Consider the following 14,303-nt stretch of genomic DNA (forward strand, 5'->3'; position numbering starts at 1 on the left):
GATCTGGAAGGCAGTTAGTGGGGAAGGAAGTCCAGTATGTGTGTGCATGTGTGTGCACATATGTGTGCATGTGCATGCACGCATGTGTGTATGTGTGTGCATGTGTGGGCATGCGTGTGTGCATGTGTGTGTCCATATATACATGCACATGTGCACATGTGTTCATGCGTGTGTGTGCGTGTGTGTGTGCATGTGGGGGAGCTGTCTGGGCGCCCCAAGCAGGATCTGTCCTTTCATGGACAGGCAGGGAGAGGATGACCACCTTCTCTGGTGGTCTGTTTCTTCTCTGTCAAACACAGACCTGGAAGAGAGAGGCTCTAAAGGCTCTTCCAGCTTTCCAGTGCTAGACTGTAGAAGAAAAGGAAGAAAAGGAAGGATGGGAGGACTGACTAAGCAAAACTGTAAAATAATAAAAGTGGGTTTTTTGCCAGCTGGCCTGCTTTGGTGACCCACCTCCCAACCCTGGGGCCTTGTGCTTTCCTGCTCCTTCTCTCAGGTCTCTTTCCCAGGGAAAGAGCCACTATCACTGTAGTGTGAATGACCACCTGTTATTCTGTTCTTTCTTAAGGTTCTTTGCACAGTAAGCTGACCTTTTAGTGGAATTGTGAGCAGAGTTTTAGGCAGCAGTGATGGGGTGAGGAGATTTGGGGAGATGGAATTCAGGGGACTTCTCTGTGCTTCTGAAATCTTCCCAGGAGGAGGGTCACAGCTGGGGCTAGTTTTATGGGATAATGCAGAGCTACGGACCTCAAGCTGCTATTTCTACTAAGGGAAGACAGTGTTCCAGAGCCCAGCAAAGCAGGCATCCAGGTCTCCTGCTTGTGGTAGCCTGGGATGTGCAGAGTGTTGTGGCCCCTGCCTCCCCTAGAAGGGTACCCCGGGAGCCGCCAGGAGGCAGAAAACAAGGGCAGGGCCAGGTCAATGGTGCCCTGTGGCTGTGCCAGGGTAAGAGTTTTCTCTGTTTTCTCTTCTCCCACACTTGCGTTGGTCTCCCAGGGGTGGCTGTGACCCAGGAGACCCACATGGAGGGACCCTGAAACAGGTTGCTGGCTTTACAGCTCCAGAGAGGTGAAGGGGGTGAGTGGTAGAACCATACCTCTGTGGGTCTTCAGCAGCCACATTGAAAGAAGCAAGGGAGATGGAACCAGGCAGACCTGGCTTTGAATGTCAGCTCTGACTTACCCTGTGACTGGAAACAGTCATGTCTGCTCAGGAAGCCTCAGTTTCCTTGGGGATTGAATGAGTCTAATATTACCCACGTCATAACATGATCTGGTAGGCTCATAACAGGGGATTTGCACTTGGTAGGGTCTGAACAAATATTAATTCTTGACTTGGTTTCCTGGCATTCCAGGAGAGGTGACTATTTCTCCCCTCCCCCTAAGATGGCCTCAAAGATTGTTTTTTTCCAGGTGGTGATAAATTTCTCTTCTTGGCAGAAGAGGGTTAAAGTCCAGGCCCAAGATTCTGCTGGAGGCATCCTCTCCTGGTGGCCTTCAAACTTGAGTTATTGACTAGTCACTTGCTCCTGGCCAGATGCTGGAAACCAGGCGAGGCTTAGAGTGGCCTAAGGAGGAAGCTCATGCCCCAGGCACACAGCCTAGCTCACCAATATGCTCACCTCATGCCCCCATTTCAGGACCGCATACCCAGGTACACAGACATCACCTGTATGCAAACTACACTCAAGCCACACTTTTTGATTTTCCACCCCACAGCAGACACACAGAGCAAATGCACATTGAGATATACAAAGAAATCTTCAGATGATATACACACAGACATATTTAGACCTCCCCTCCACACACAGGCACCCATGCAGGAAAGACACAGCATACACAGAGGCTCCCAACACAAAGATATAACCATAATGATAATTATCACAGTTAACACGTATTGCACACTTAGTATACGTCAAGTGTCATTCTAAGCCTTTTCCAGAGAATCGTTTAATTCTTACAATAGTAGAGATAGCTACTATTTTATTCCCCATTTTACACATGAGGAAACTGAGGGACAGAGAAGTAAAATAAGATGCATTAGGTCACAGAGTAGCCTGGTGAGGATACAAGCGCAGATTGCCCTTCCCCTGGCTCCTCAACGCCATTTATTTACAAAAACATATTCAAACGCATCATTCTCCTCATCCCCGACCTGCTCCGTACACACCCAGGGTGAGCGCCCTTTGTGGGAGCTAGTAGCCAAAGACGCAAGAAATGGCTTGTCAGCAGAGCGATCGAACCTTCTGTGCGGAAGAACCAGACTGGTGACAAGATGTTTCAAAGGTAGTGGCGGTGATCGAAAGCCTTGCGGGACGACGGGACTGCCGGCGTGAAGCACTAGACACAGCTCGGGGGCGGCGGGTGGGCGCTCTCTGGCTGTGCGTGGACCATTGTCAAGTAGCGAGTTTGGTGTGTATGGAGGGCCTAGCCCGAACTCTCCTCAAAGTCTCTCCCTGCACCCTTGGCTGCACCCCTTTCCCAGAGAGCAACCGAGAGCTTGAGGCCAAACAGACTTAGATTTTTAGTAGAAAGGCCGCAGCGCTCGACCGCACCCTCAGGCCGACCCGCCCGCGGGCACCAGGGCCAGGGTCTGACATTTTACCCCAAGGCGCGCACCAAGTTCTTGGTACACCTTTTAAAGGGAAAACAACAGCCACCATGGTTAGATATATGTTATTTATAATTCATGGGCCAGTCTTTGAACCCTTTCAAACAAAACCCACAGCGATTTCTTTGAAAGAAAGAAATGCTTGGATTCTGCTCCAAAGTCTTGGGTTTTCTAAGGACCGACAAACCAGTGCACAGATAGTAAATTACCCCGCGCGCTACATTTGTTTCTGATTATTTGCGTTGCAGTTGGTTTGTGAAATCAAACAGAAGAGCTTATAAAAATCGCTTATTTGGGAAGTAGGACATACATTCGACCCCAGCATTGTTCCTAGAAGGAGCTGTGCTATTCGGGTGGGGAAAAGATGAGGGGAGTCCGTGTTAAATTACCCCCCCTCCCTTACACACACACACCCCGCCAAACCTCCAAATGCAAGTCAAGGCTCGAATCAGGATCCGACAAGCGTCTTCGAATTCTGCGTTCTGGCGCTACCCATCTAATGCTCCAACTTGGAGAAGTTTTCCACAGGCGGGCGGATGGGGGAAGTCTAAAAAGAGTTTATCCAAACGCCAGTGGTCGTTCCCTAACTTCTCTCTCTAGCTTGTACCCTGAGGACAAAGGCGCACGAGAGGAGAAAGGTGATCGGCTGGACGGTGATGGTTATGTCCAAACAGACCTCCCTTTCCCCTAGCTCTCGTTCCAAAAGAGTGGATTTTTTAATTTTTTTATTTGTTAAAGTAGGGAGCATTTAAAGGAGAGGCCTCCCCCCCCCCCCCCCCCCCCCGTCCCCATCCCCTCTCCAGGTATCCATCACCCCGCTCGGGCACGCCTGCGGAGACTGCCCGGCAAATCCATGAGGAAGCTCAGAGCTGCGGTGGCCGCGGAGCCAGCTCGGCGGTGACGCAAGGTCCAGCAGGGATAGCACGATAGGGGGCCGGAGAGAGGATCCTTGTAGATTTCGGACGAGGGGGCTGCGCTCCATTGTTCACTCCGGGCCAATCAGGGTTTGTCCATTTCCTTGCAGCCAATCCCCCGTCACCCTCGCCTTCCACCCAAGCCACCCCGCCCTACAGCCCCCAGGTCCCCATTACTTCCCCCGCATCCCCCGAGGTTCTGGGGAAGCTTCATGACGCCACAGGTCCCGCCCCCAGCTCCGGCCCCGGGCGAGTGCGTGCTGACGTCATGCTGCGTGCGGGCCGGTGCGGAATCGCTCCTTCAACTCAGCGGGGCAGGAGGAGTTAGTTACCAAAGAGCCGAGGCAGGGCGCGCGACCCTCGTCCTTCTGCCCCTGCCCGCACACTTTGCGCACATCTCTTTTCTGCATGGTGGATATTATTTTTCATTATCCTTTTCTGGGTGCTATGGGGGATCATTCCAAGAGTAAGTCTTTCTCTCTGTATGTGGGTGTGTATGTGTATGTGTGTAATATGCATTATTTCTAATGCAGAAGAATGTTTAGCGGATTCTACAAGTGGCTTCTATTTGACAGGACACTGGGAGAGAAAAAAAAAAAACCAAAACGAATGCATTTCTCCTGCAGGCCACTTGTCCTTTGGAATCCTGTTGTTTTAATTTACAATTAAACATTCTTTCTCAATGTTAGGCTGCTAGGCTGACCTCAGGTTGTGAAATCTGCTTCTGTTTTGCGCTAGGGCAACTAGGTTTGACTGGGGAATATGGGCTCTTTTGCTTGCTTGCATGTCTTTTTTGGCCTTTCCAAGAAGGCAGATTTCTCTAGCTTGATATGGGATATTTAAGAAATGTCAGAGAGGATGAGAGGAGACTCCGATGAAAGCTGATGTGTCTGTGTTGGGATTGGAGGGAGTCGCTGTAAGAGGGAGTGTGTGGACGGAAATGCCGGAACATCACCGTTCAGTATTGATGCGGTGGCGTCCGCAGTGCTTAAATGTCTTTTTATTCTTTCTTCTCCCCTACGTATTAGCTTTTAGTTACAAGATATATCAATAAAATGACTGTGTCCAAATGAATGTAGTAGCGGAAAAAAAAATTGGGGGTGGAGAGGAGACAAAAAGCCTCCGCAAATTCAGAAGGTTTTGTTTTTTCGTTTCCAACTGTTTGGACGTTTAGAAAGCCCACTTCCTTCTTGTGGTCGCAATTCTTGAAAGGGAACGAGGGAGCGAGCGGGTTGGGTTGGGTTGGGTTGGGTTGGGGTTGGCGTGGCCGAGGCCCAGACCGGGTCCGGAGAGCCTGGCCTGACGCGGGTCCCGCGCCCTTCCCTGGCAGAGAAGCCCGGGACGGCCATGTGCGTGGGCTGCGGGAGTCAGATCCACGACCAGTTTATCCTGCGGGTGTCGCCCGACCTGGAGTGGCATGCCGCCTGCCTCAAGTGCGCCGAGTGCAGCCAGTACCTGGACGAGACGTGCACGTGCTTCGTGAGAGACGGGAAGACCTACTGCAAGCGGGACTATGTCAGGTGAGGCCGGCGAGAGCCAGGGCTCAGCTACCGCCTGCTGGGGCTGGGGCTGGGGGTGGCGGCTTGTCTGCGCTCCCCAGCCTGGAGAGAAGGCCACTCCTACTCCGAACGTGTGCCGCCGTGAGCGTCTGGGCCTGCGAACTCCCCGAGGGTCGGTCCCCGCAAGCTCCCTGTGGGCCACAAAGCGTCCTGGGCCCGCGTGCCCGGAGCCGGTCGCAGACCGGGAGGCGAGGCGGGCCTCAGGCCCCTCGCTGACACAGACCGCGCCTTGGGCCCGCAGGCTGTTCGGCATCAAGTGCGCCAAGTGCCAGGTGGGCTTCAGCAGCAGCGATCTGGTGATGAGGGCGCGGGACAGCGTGTATCACATCGAGTGCTTCCGCTGCTCCGTGTGCAGCCGCCAGCTGCTGCCCGGCGACGAGTTCTCGCTGCGTGAGCACGAGCTGCTCTGCCGCGCCGACCACGGCCTCCTGCTGGAGCGCGCCGCGGCCGGCAGCCCGCGCAGCCCCGGCCCGCTCCCCGGCGCCCGCGGCCTGCATCTGCCAGGTAAGCCGCGCGCGGGGCCCGGCGCCCCCTGCGCTGTTGTGAGTGCACGTGCGAGTGTGTGTTACCGGAGTGCTTGTGCTCGGACGAAAAGTTGTCACTCGTGCGCGGTTCCGTTTGCCAGGATTGTGTGTTTCTGTGTGAGTGCAGATCTGTGGCTAGGAACACAGGAGAGTGTGTGTGTGTGTGGGGGGGGGGGAATCGTTTGTGGATCAACATGAACAAGGATTGTGTGTAGGAGTGTGTGAGCATGCGGGGAATTGTCGAAAATTGTGTTCTCCATGATCAGGAATATGTGGGACCGTCTGCCAGGAGTAGGAGCGTGAATGACAACAGAATCTTAGCGGTGCCTGTCTGGGAAACTTGTATGGGGAATTACAAGCACTATGTGTTACTGCCAGAGAGGAAAGCTAGGTTTGCCTGGGGGTATGTGTGTAAGGAATACATCTCCCATCCCAGAACTGGGCCTGGGCTCCGCCAACTAGCAGGCCAGCCGCCGCAACAAAGAGCCGGTGTCTGTATTTGTGTTTTGAGACCCAGTTTGATGGACAACTTAGCAGAGTGCTTCTCCGTGGGGAGAGTGTGGTGGCACAGTGGACTTGGGGTCATAGAAAACATTTCAAGGGATGATGCCCTGGGTGCTAATCAGGAGCTTCCCAGAGATGGGGTCTGAGTGTGTGGTTAGTGGGCAGGATGGTGCCCCCAGGCTGGGCAGCCACAGACCTGAAGCACCAATCTCCAGATCTGGCTGAGCCTCTGGGTGCTCTGTGGTCTTGTACTGCTCCTCCCCTCTCTGGTCCTCTCTTGCCTCTCCTATAGAATGAGGAAATTGAGCTGGATGGACTATTTGTAAATATTTATTCAGACCTAGAAATGCCTGAAGGAGGATATAAATTGAAACAGTGCGGCATATATCCATGGGTGTGTGGACCTAGTTTGGATGGGGGTGTGAAACAGGATGAAGCTGGTGTTTAGTGCACCGGATTTCGGGTCTCAGAGGTACTCCCTTTTGTGTGTTACGGGTTTCAGGCTGCCGGCCGCGGGGGTCAGGCGCTATTTACCCGGGGTTGAGAGTTCCCAAAGCCAACCGAGAATGCTAGCCGCTGCGCTCCGGGAGGGTGAGCTGCGCCGGGCCAGGGAAGCTGGAGCCTTGAACGAGGAGACCCGAGAGCTGAGGCCGGAGAGCTGGCAGTGAAGAACGTTTGGTCCCTTGAAGACCGTCCGCACCCCAGGCTGGGTCTTCGCGGCCTTGTCCCAGTGGTCTCTGCACGAGGAGGAATGTCTCTCGCAGGCCCCCAAGAGCGGGAGACAAGCCCCCTAACCCCAAAGCTGCGCGGCGCTCTGGGCCCCTGTCGGTCCCCTTCCCCCTCAGAGTCCCGGGAGCTCCTCCTTCTTCTTCCTCTGAAACTCCGACTTCTTCCGGAGGGCCTCCTTCGTCCCGCAGGGCCCAAACGGGCATTCCTAGGGTCGGGTGAGTGGAGGAGGCACAGCCGGGAGCGGCCACCCGGCTCCCGCAGCCGGCGTAGCGCAGGACTCTCACGCCCTGATGGAGCTCCGGGGACAGCGCTGCGGGGCAGCCCGATCGGGGAACTAGGGAAGGGACGAAAATGCAGAGCTCCCTCGGGGTAGGGCGAACAATTGGAAAGGGAGACGAACAATAAAACGAAATCAACGCAATAGAAAAAGGAACGAAATAGGGCCTCGGAGGGCTCAGCCGCCGCAAGGTGGGGCACGGGGCAGGCGGGTGGCGGCCCCTCTCTCACGTCTTGTCCGCCTGTCCTCGCAGACCCCGCGTCGGGCCGGCAGCCCTCACTGCGCCCGCACGTGCACAAACAGACGGAGAAGACAACCCGCGTGCGGACGGTGCTCAACGAGAAGCAGCTGCACACTCTGCGGACGTGCTATGCCGCCAACCCGCGGCCCGACGCGCTCATGAAGGAGCAGCTGGTGGAGATGACGGGCCTGAGCCCACGGGTCATCCGTGTCTGGTTCCAGAACAAGCGCTGCAAAGACAAGAAGAAATCCATCCTCATGAAGCAGCTGCAGCAGCAGCAACACAACGACAAGACGGTGAGGGACCCTGCAGCGGAGGAGCGGGTCAGGTGGGGCCTCGAGTTCTCGCGGCAGCATCTGGGTGCCCTTTTCAGGGCGGGCTCTGGGGACATCCAGGGGCAACTGGACTCTCCAAAAGCGTTTGTTTGTGCGTTCAGAGAAAGGCTTACCTTGGGGATTAAGGCTCATTAATTATTGTACCTGATGTCGGGTCTCCTCCTTGTTCCAGCGGCAGACCTGAGCTGGCACAGCTCCGAGCCGCAGGAGGCATGGTTATGCATCTCCCGCTAGTCCCGGCGGGTTGTGTCCTCTTGGCATGGCTTGGTTTGAACACTTTGCCTCTTGAAAAATGGGAATACAGGCCTCAAATTCCTTTGTTCTGTTGGCTGCCAACGCTGAAGCTGGACTATGGTGGAGGTTCTGTGTCTGGGGCATCTTAACTGGGGAGGGAGGGCTCACCTGGGTCCGGTGGAATGTGCGTCTCCCCCAAAACCAGGACCCATATCTTGGGCCAATGCCTGGGGCCTCAGTGCCAAAGGCGGCGGGAGAGGTAAGGCCTAACTTGAGCGGCCCTCACCTCCGCTTCCACTTGTCCCTCAGAGCCTCCAAGGACTGACCGGGACGCCCCTCGTGGCGGGCAGCCCCATCCGCCACGAGAGTGCTGTTCAGGGCAGCGCAGTGGAGGTGCAGACGTACCAGCCACCGTGGAAAGCCCTCAGCGAATTTGCCCTCCAGAGTGACTTGGACCAACCCGCCTTCCAGCAGCTGGTGAGGTCCTGCCCTACCCACCCGACCTCACTACTCCGAGGGGTGGGATTTGGCCGTTGGGCCGAGGTGGGAAGGGGGTACTTCCCAGGGGCCGGTCGTAGACAATGAGAGGGGACATACGTTGGGGGGGACTGCAACTGCACCTCCGCCCATACATAATTCGCTCTAAAGCAAGTCTCCCTGGATTAAAGCCCTCAAGAGGCAGGTAGAGGGATTAACCCAACTCCAGCTCTCGCCCTAATACCCTAGAGTGCGCTTGGGGACCTGGCCCACTTCCCCGAAGGGCTTGCTCCCAGCCGGTGGCTTGTCCCTAAGGGACACCCTCAACTCAGAGCACACGGTCTGGGGGCACCAGCTCTCGCATCTCTTCACCTGCCTTTTCCTGGTGTCTCTGCATCCCCAGGTCTCCTTCTCTGAGTCTGGCTCGCTAGGCAACTCCTCCGGCAGCGATGTGACCTCCCTGTCCTCGCAGCTCCCGGACACCCCCAACAGCATGGTGCCGAGTCCCGTGGAGACGTGAGGGGACCCCATCCTCGCCAGCCCGCGGACCTCGCATGCTCCCTGCATGAGACTCACCCATGCTCTGGCCATTCCAGCTCCGAAAACTCTCTCGCCTTTGTAATTATTATTATTGTTATTTAAAGAGAGAGGACAGAGAAGCAGTCAGGACAGCCCAAAGCGCCAGGATGCAACCTGCTTTCACCAGACCGGAGAGCCCTGATCCAAGAACTTTTATTTTTTCAAAACCAGAATTTGGGATTTACTAGAGTTAGCTCTGCCCTCTTCTCTTCCCTCGCTCCGCGTGGCTGCCGCCGCTCTGTCCGCGCCCCCTACCCGCGGAGAACGCGCAGGGCCCATCTGGCGCCGGGCCACCCCCAGAACTCGCCCAGGCGGGCTCCAACCCCAAGCCGGTCCCGCGCTCCCAGGCAGCTTTGCCTGGGCTCTAAGCGGGGACAATCCAATGGAACAGACACTCAATCCCCAAAGCGCATGATTGCCGGAAAAAAGTAGAAACGAGACTTTCCTGAAAATGTTTTAAATTATCAGTCGACGGAGGACAGAGTGTGTGAGCCTTTGCCGAACAAAACGTAAGTTATTGTTATTTATTGTAAGAACAGCCAGTTCACAGTGGGATGGATATTTTGATCTTAATAAAAAATAATAACCCGATGCGATGCTGCTGCTGTGTGCTGTGGGCACAGCGGGAGGGCTGGACGAGCGCCGGTTGGGGCTCGGAGCTTGTTTCAACGAAACAGCGGCCGAGCAGAACCCGCCGCGGGTGCCCAGGGGTGGGCCCAGATGCTTGTGCCCGCGCCTCGCGCGCCGCTGCCCTCAGGGCTCCCGCGCGGCCGGGGGGCGGGCCCGGCGGGGATTGGGCGCTGTTGGGGGGGGCGGGGCTGGGTCCGTGCGCCCCCCGGCGGCCCTGGCTGGCGCTTTAGAAAGCGCGGCTGCCCTCCCGGAAGTCGGCGCGTGCCCCTTGCTCCAGGCCACGCTCTGTCTGCATCGCCCACCACCCTTCCCCGGTCCCGGGCGTTTCGAGGCCGAGGTCCGCGGGGCAGTGGGGGAAACCTCGTTTGAGCGGGAAACCTGCGATGCTCGGTTAGCGGCAGTTCGGCGGACTCCAGCCTGCGGTCAGGCTCTCGAGGGCGTCTCGTACCCTCAGCTTTGCCTCTGCTCTTGGAGCAGAACCCAGTCCGGTGCACCCCCAAAGGCCGAGCCTCCACCCCTCGCTGCATTTTCGGCCGGTGCATTCGGGCCCTTCCGGCGCTTCTTTTCCGAACCCCCTGTCCAGGGCGCCTCGCACGCCTGCCACTCGGGCCATGCCGTCGACCAGAGAGCCCGCGGGCCCGTGGCGAACAAGGGGGCTGTGACGGCTCACCCTCGGCGCTGTCCCCAGAGTGGATGCGCGACGTGATCAATCTCGCTGCATTTATTAATTCCCCTGTCTAGACAGAGGAGAAGGCCGGGCGGCGGCTCCTTATCTTCGTTTGGCATCACCTGCAAGCGATACACTGAAGGAGCCACAACAAGCCCCCGCTAGGATCGTGGCTGCCCGGGAAAATAAGTCCACCCAGAACCAGTCTGGCGTGTCCTTGGTTTATTTTCTTTCCAGACCCGAAATGCAGGAGGCGGGGGATGGCCCGGGTGGGAGGGGGCTGGGAATGGCCCCTGGATATGCCGTGCCCAGGTCACTTGGTGTGACATTTCAAACCCCTGCGACTTGTTTTCTTGAAAACTGGCTTTAGTGATCGCAGGAAATAACCGAGAGATACTGAATCTCCAGCAGGCCCCCGGGCAAGCACAAAAAACAGGAGGCTCAGGTTTTACCCTTAACAAATATTTAACCCTTTGGCAGCCTGGGACAGTTCTTTTCCTCTGACCAGGCCTCACTTGGTGGACTCAGGAAACTGCCACCCTACCAGTCAATCCACTACTCTTGAAGAATCTCTGGCATTGGGTTTCCGTTTTCTCGTCCCTCGAGATAAATGACCCCAAGCATATCCTTCTTTGTCCAGGATTTGTTTTGAAAGAGCGATGCCGTGAATAGGGGATATCTCAGGTAGAGTCTGGTAAGGGAAAATGTGTCTGAGCGGCAGCTGTGGTCTCTGGATAGAAGAGTAGGTGCCTTCTGTTAAAACTGTGGGCTGCTTGGATGGCCAGAGGCCACTGTAGGTTTTTCAGCAGAGCTGAGGGCAGGATTCCGTCACCTCCCCCTCCCCCATTAGAAATGGAAAACTGGAAGACTAGCTGTCAATTATTGAAAGAAAATGGGAGGTGGGAAACTCAAGCCAAATTTATATTTTACTTCCTCAAAGTCAAGGTGATGCTAGCACAAAATTTGAAGAGAACATTCCCTTTCTTTGGGATTTAGGAAATGGTGCTGCAGACTTAAGAGATAAGGGAGGAGATACATAGGGTTAATGAGGACCAGCTTTACCTCTCAAGTGCCTAGAAACGGTTTTAATAATCAGGGTTAGATTCTTTGAGGCTTTGCTCCCTTAAGTTAGAACATTCCTTCCCAAACAGAAATATAGATATTTTCTCTTACCTACTGGCTGGCCATTGGATAGCAGGCTAAACTTCCAAGAAATCTTACTTTGGAAAACTTTTGATTAATCCAGAATATTAGGTTTTGTCACTTTAAAAACAGAAGTAACAGGTTCTTGAGTAAAGAATTTCATTAATGTTTGTTGTTAATTAGCTCTGAATTTTTGCTTTTGAAAGACTGCAGGAGTTTTTTAATTTTTAAAAATTTATTTATTTTGAGAGAGAGAGAGACAGCACGAGTGGGGGAGGGGCAGCAAGAGAGGGAGAGAGAGAATCCCAAGCAGGCTCTGCCAGCTCCCAACGCAGGGCTCTCAGGGCTCGAATCCACAAACCGTGAGATCATGACCTGAGCCGAAACCAAGAGTCAGATGCTTAACCAACTGAGCCACCCAGGCGCCCTGAAAGACTGCAAATGCTACAAACGGAAACATCTGCCTAAGTACAGTAAACTCTTATTATCCATAGATCAAAAATCTAATTCTCCTTTTTGCTATTCGGTGAGTGTGTCAGATTTTGAATATTGGGAAATTACCCAGATAAAAGTGATTACCATTTATTAGGATGCCTGAATCTATATGTATTACTATGTAAAATATTATAAACTCTTCTGTAGTTTGTTGCTGGCCACCCAAAAAGGTGCATCATTTCCACGGAAAAGCTTTGACTTTGAAGCCTTATTACAATGGTCTCTGGTGTGGTGTCAGATCTATGGTTGGTTACATTAATAAATATCAGTTTTAGTGGTTCCCAGGTCATCTTTAAACATGCTCAGTAATACAGCTGGGATTTCCTTGTAAATTAAATTACCTGTAACAATTACAAATGTTGTATTTTATGCTTACTGAACTTTCAGAGTGAGATGCCCAATTGTGTAGTAAAAAGTTCAATAAAAAGGGGCCATAGGTGGAAAATGGGAGTTATTTAACTAGATTCACTATAGAATATTTTTTTTCCAGAAGATTTATCTAATAATTTGGATAGCCCTATGTAATTGAGGCAGGAAAGGGATTCCCAGAGATGGAAAAGTTTATGGCCATTATACCACAAAATTTAATACATATTGAAAGGCTGCACAATTCTGGGAAATTCAGAGTCCCTGTGGCAGTATTCCCAACGAACTTTAATATTTAATGGGTTGTGGAACAGAAATCAGCCTTTCAATTTTGAATGTGGAATGGCTTAAAGCTCAGAGCTGCAAATATTGTGTTTAAATGAGACGTTGTCTAAGATTGTTCTCTAGAAAATGTTAATTCTGCCACTGCTGCCTGGGGGAGGACGTACATTGCCACACATTTTAGTTAGCTGTGTTTTCCCATACAAGTGGTCACCAGAGAGAGCAAGAGAATTAGCTGAATAGCATGCTGGAGAGAAGAAACAATGAATGAATAATAAACTATTTGAAGAGAAGTTCCAAGCAGGAAATTCAGAGTTTATTAAGCTGATGTAGGGAAGATTAGAGGCTTTTAAATACGGGTCTGATTGATGTAAAGGTAAACTTTCCTCAAGATACTGGGATTCAGTGCAATAATGAGGATTGTGTGACCAATTACAGACTAGCACCTTGTTGAGAGAGACTGTGCATGGACGATGCAGATAAATGGAGTTAGACTGAGAATAGCAATAGCAGAGGAAAAGGGCACAAGAAAATACTCACTGGGATCCAGATGTGGATTTGTGTGGGGATTTGGGGTTGGTTCAATTTATAAAGCAAGTTTGGGGCCCCGCAACAATTGGGCCAGAAAGGCAGGACTTCTAGGTGATCGGGGCACCTCCTCAAAGTCAGCAGCTGGCGGGAGAGTGAGTGAGGGAATGAACGGAGGGGCAGGAGTTTAGGAAGGCTGAGAATCTCCCGGTTGGCAAACAGGATATTTAAGGGGGTGGTTTGAATACGGAAGGCGGGAGAACCCCTGGGTTGGGGGCGTGGGAACTGGGAGAGAGAAGTGGAAGAATAGGGATGGTGAGGAGTAATCCCTTTTCAGATTATCGACACCTAAGAATTTAGAAAGGTGGCAAGGAGCTCTGGAAGAAATGACCCAAGTGGTTTTCCCAGCTGCGCGGGGGAAGGAAGGAAAGGCTGGGCCGGGAGGTGAGACTCCCACCTAGGCGCAACGGGGGCGAAGTTCAGGGTCCGGGGTCACAGAGGCCCCGAGTGCCTGGAGCCAGGGAGAGGCTCCGGAATTTCAGCAGGAAGCTGTGGCTTCGACATCCTGTTGGGCATCCAGGGTGTCGAGCTCCCCAGAAGGCGAGCTGCCGCCCGGAGCAGGAAATTCAGTTGGGTAACAGCGCTGGGCGCTCAAATGTCGCTGCTGCCGGGCTTCGGGCAGCTTTTTCCTATTTGGCTCAAATTCTGGGCTCCGACGCCCCAATGAAGTTGTTGCTTTTTTGCCCCAGCCGCGCCCATTCGCACCGTCAGCTTCACAGGCTGGACCCAGCATAAGCCTTTCGCCTGAGCCCAGCCTGATCCACTTGTGGCCCCTGAGCTCGGGAGACCCGGGATGCGGCCCCCGCCACAAGTGGGTGGCACTCCTCCCCGCAAATTGGAACTCACCTGCGCGCCGCACCCTCCCAGTCCCCGGCGAGTTTGGAAATCGTAAAACCCAGGGGAGTCAGAACTTCAATCACTCTGGCCGGGCGGAAGGCGCCTTAAACTCGAGACGCACAGAGACCGTGAAGGTCGGGAGTCACCGAGGAGTTGCAAGGCCCGATTCTCGAAACCTCCCTACCCGGGAGGAGCCGGGATTCATCTCAATCAGACGACCCCCCCCCCGACTCCCGGACGAGGGGGGCAAACGACACCATTCAATTAAATGTTTAATTGCGAATTCTGGTATGGTTTCTGAGAGGTTAATCA

The 14,303-nt window shown here is 53.8% G+C and overlaps 1 protein-coding gene across 1 annotated transcript; it reads left to right on the forward strand.

The window, feature by feature from the left end:
- The first annotated feature begins 3,858 nt into the window (after nucleotides 1–3,858).
- ISL2 (ISL LIM homeobox 2) lies at nucleotides 3,859–9,583 on the forward strand. Its single transcript, XM_019441355.2, has 6 exons — nucleotides 3,859–3,990; nucleotides 4,855–5,044; nucleotides 5,325–5,587; nucleotides 7,371–7,654; nucleotides 8,237–8,404; nucleotides 8,808–9,583. The coding sequence occupies exons 1-6, from the start codon at nucleotides 3,933–3,935 to the stop codon at nucleotides 8,922–8,924; spliced, it is 1,080 nt and encodes a 359-aa protein (XP_019296900.1). The 5' UTR covers nucleotides 3,859–3,932; the 3' UTR covers nucleotides 8,925–9,583.
- The last annotated feature ends 4,720 nt before the right edge of the window (nucleotides 9,584–14,303 follow it).

This window comes from Panthera pardus, unplaced genomic scaffold, assembly GCF_024362965.1.
Source record: "Panthera pardus isolate Hobbes unplaced genomic scaffold, ASM2436296v1 HiC_scaffold_24, whole genome shotgun sequence".
In the NCBI taxonomy this organism is placed as follows: domain Eukaryota; kingdom Metazoa; phylum Chordata; class Mammalia; order Carnivora; family Felidae; genus Panthera; species Panthera pardus.

Coding starts and splice junctions, on each gene's coding strand:
- ISL2 (XM_019441355.2), top strand. CDS start 3,933: ATGGTGGATATTATTTTTCATTATCCTTTTCTGGGTGCTATGGGGGAT. Junction 3,991..4,854: donor TATGGGGGATCATTCCAAGA/GTAAGTCTTTCT, acceptor CTTCCCTGGCAG/AGAAGCCCGGGACGGCCATG. Junction 8,405..8,807: donor AACCCGCCTTCCAGCAGCTG/GTGAGGTCCTGC, acceptor CTGCATCCCCAG/GTCTCCTTCTCTGAGTCTGG.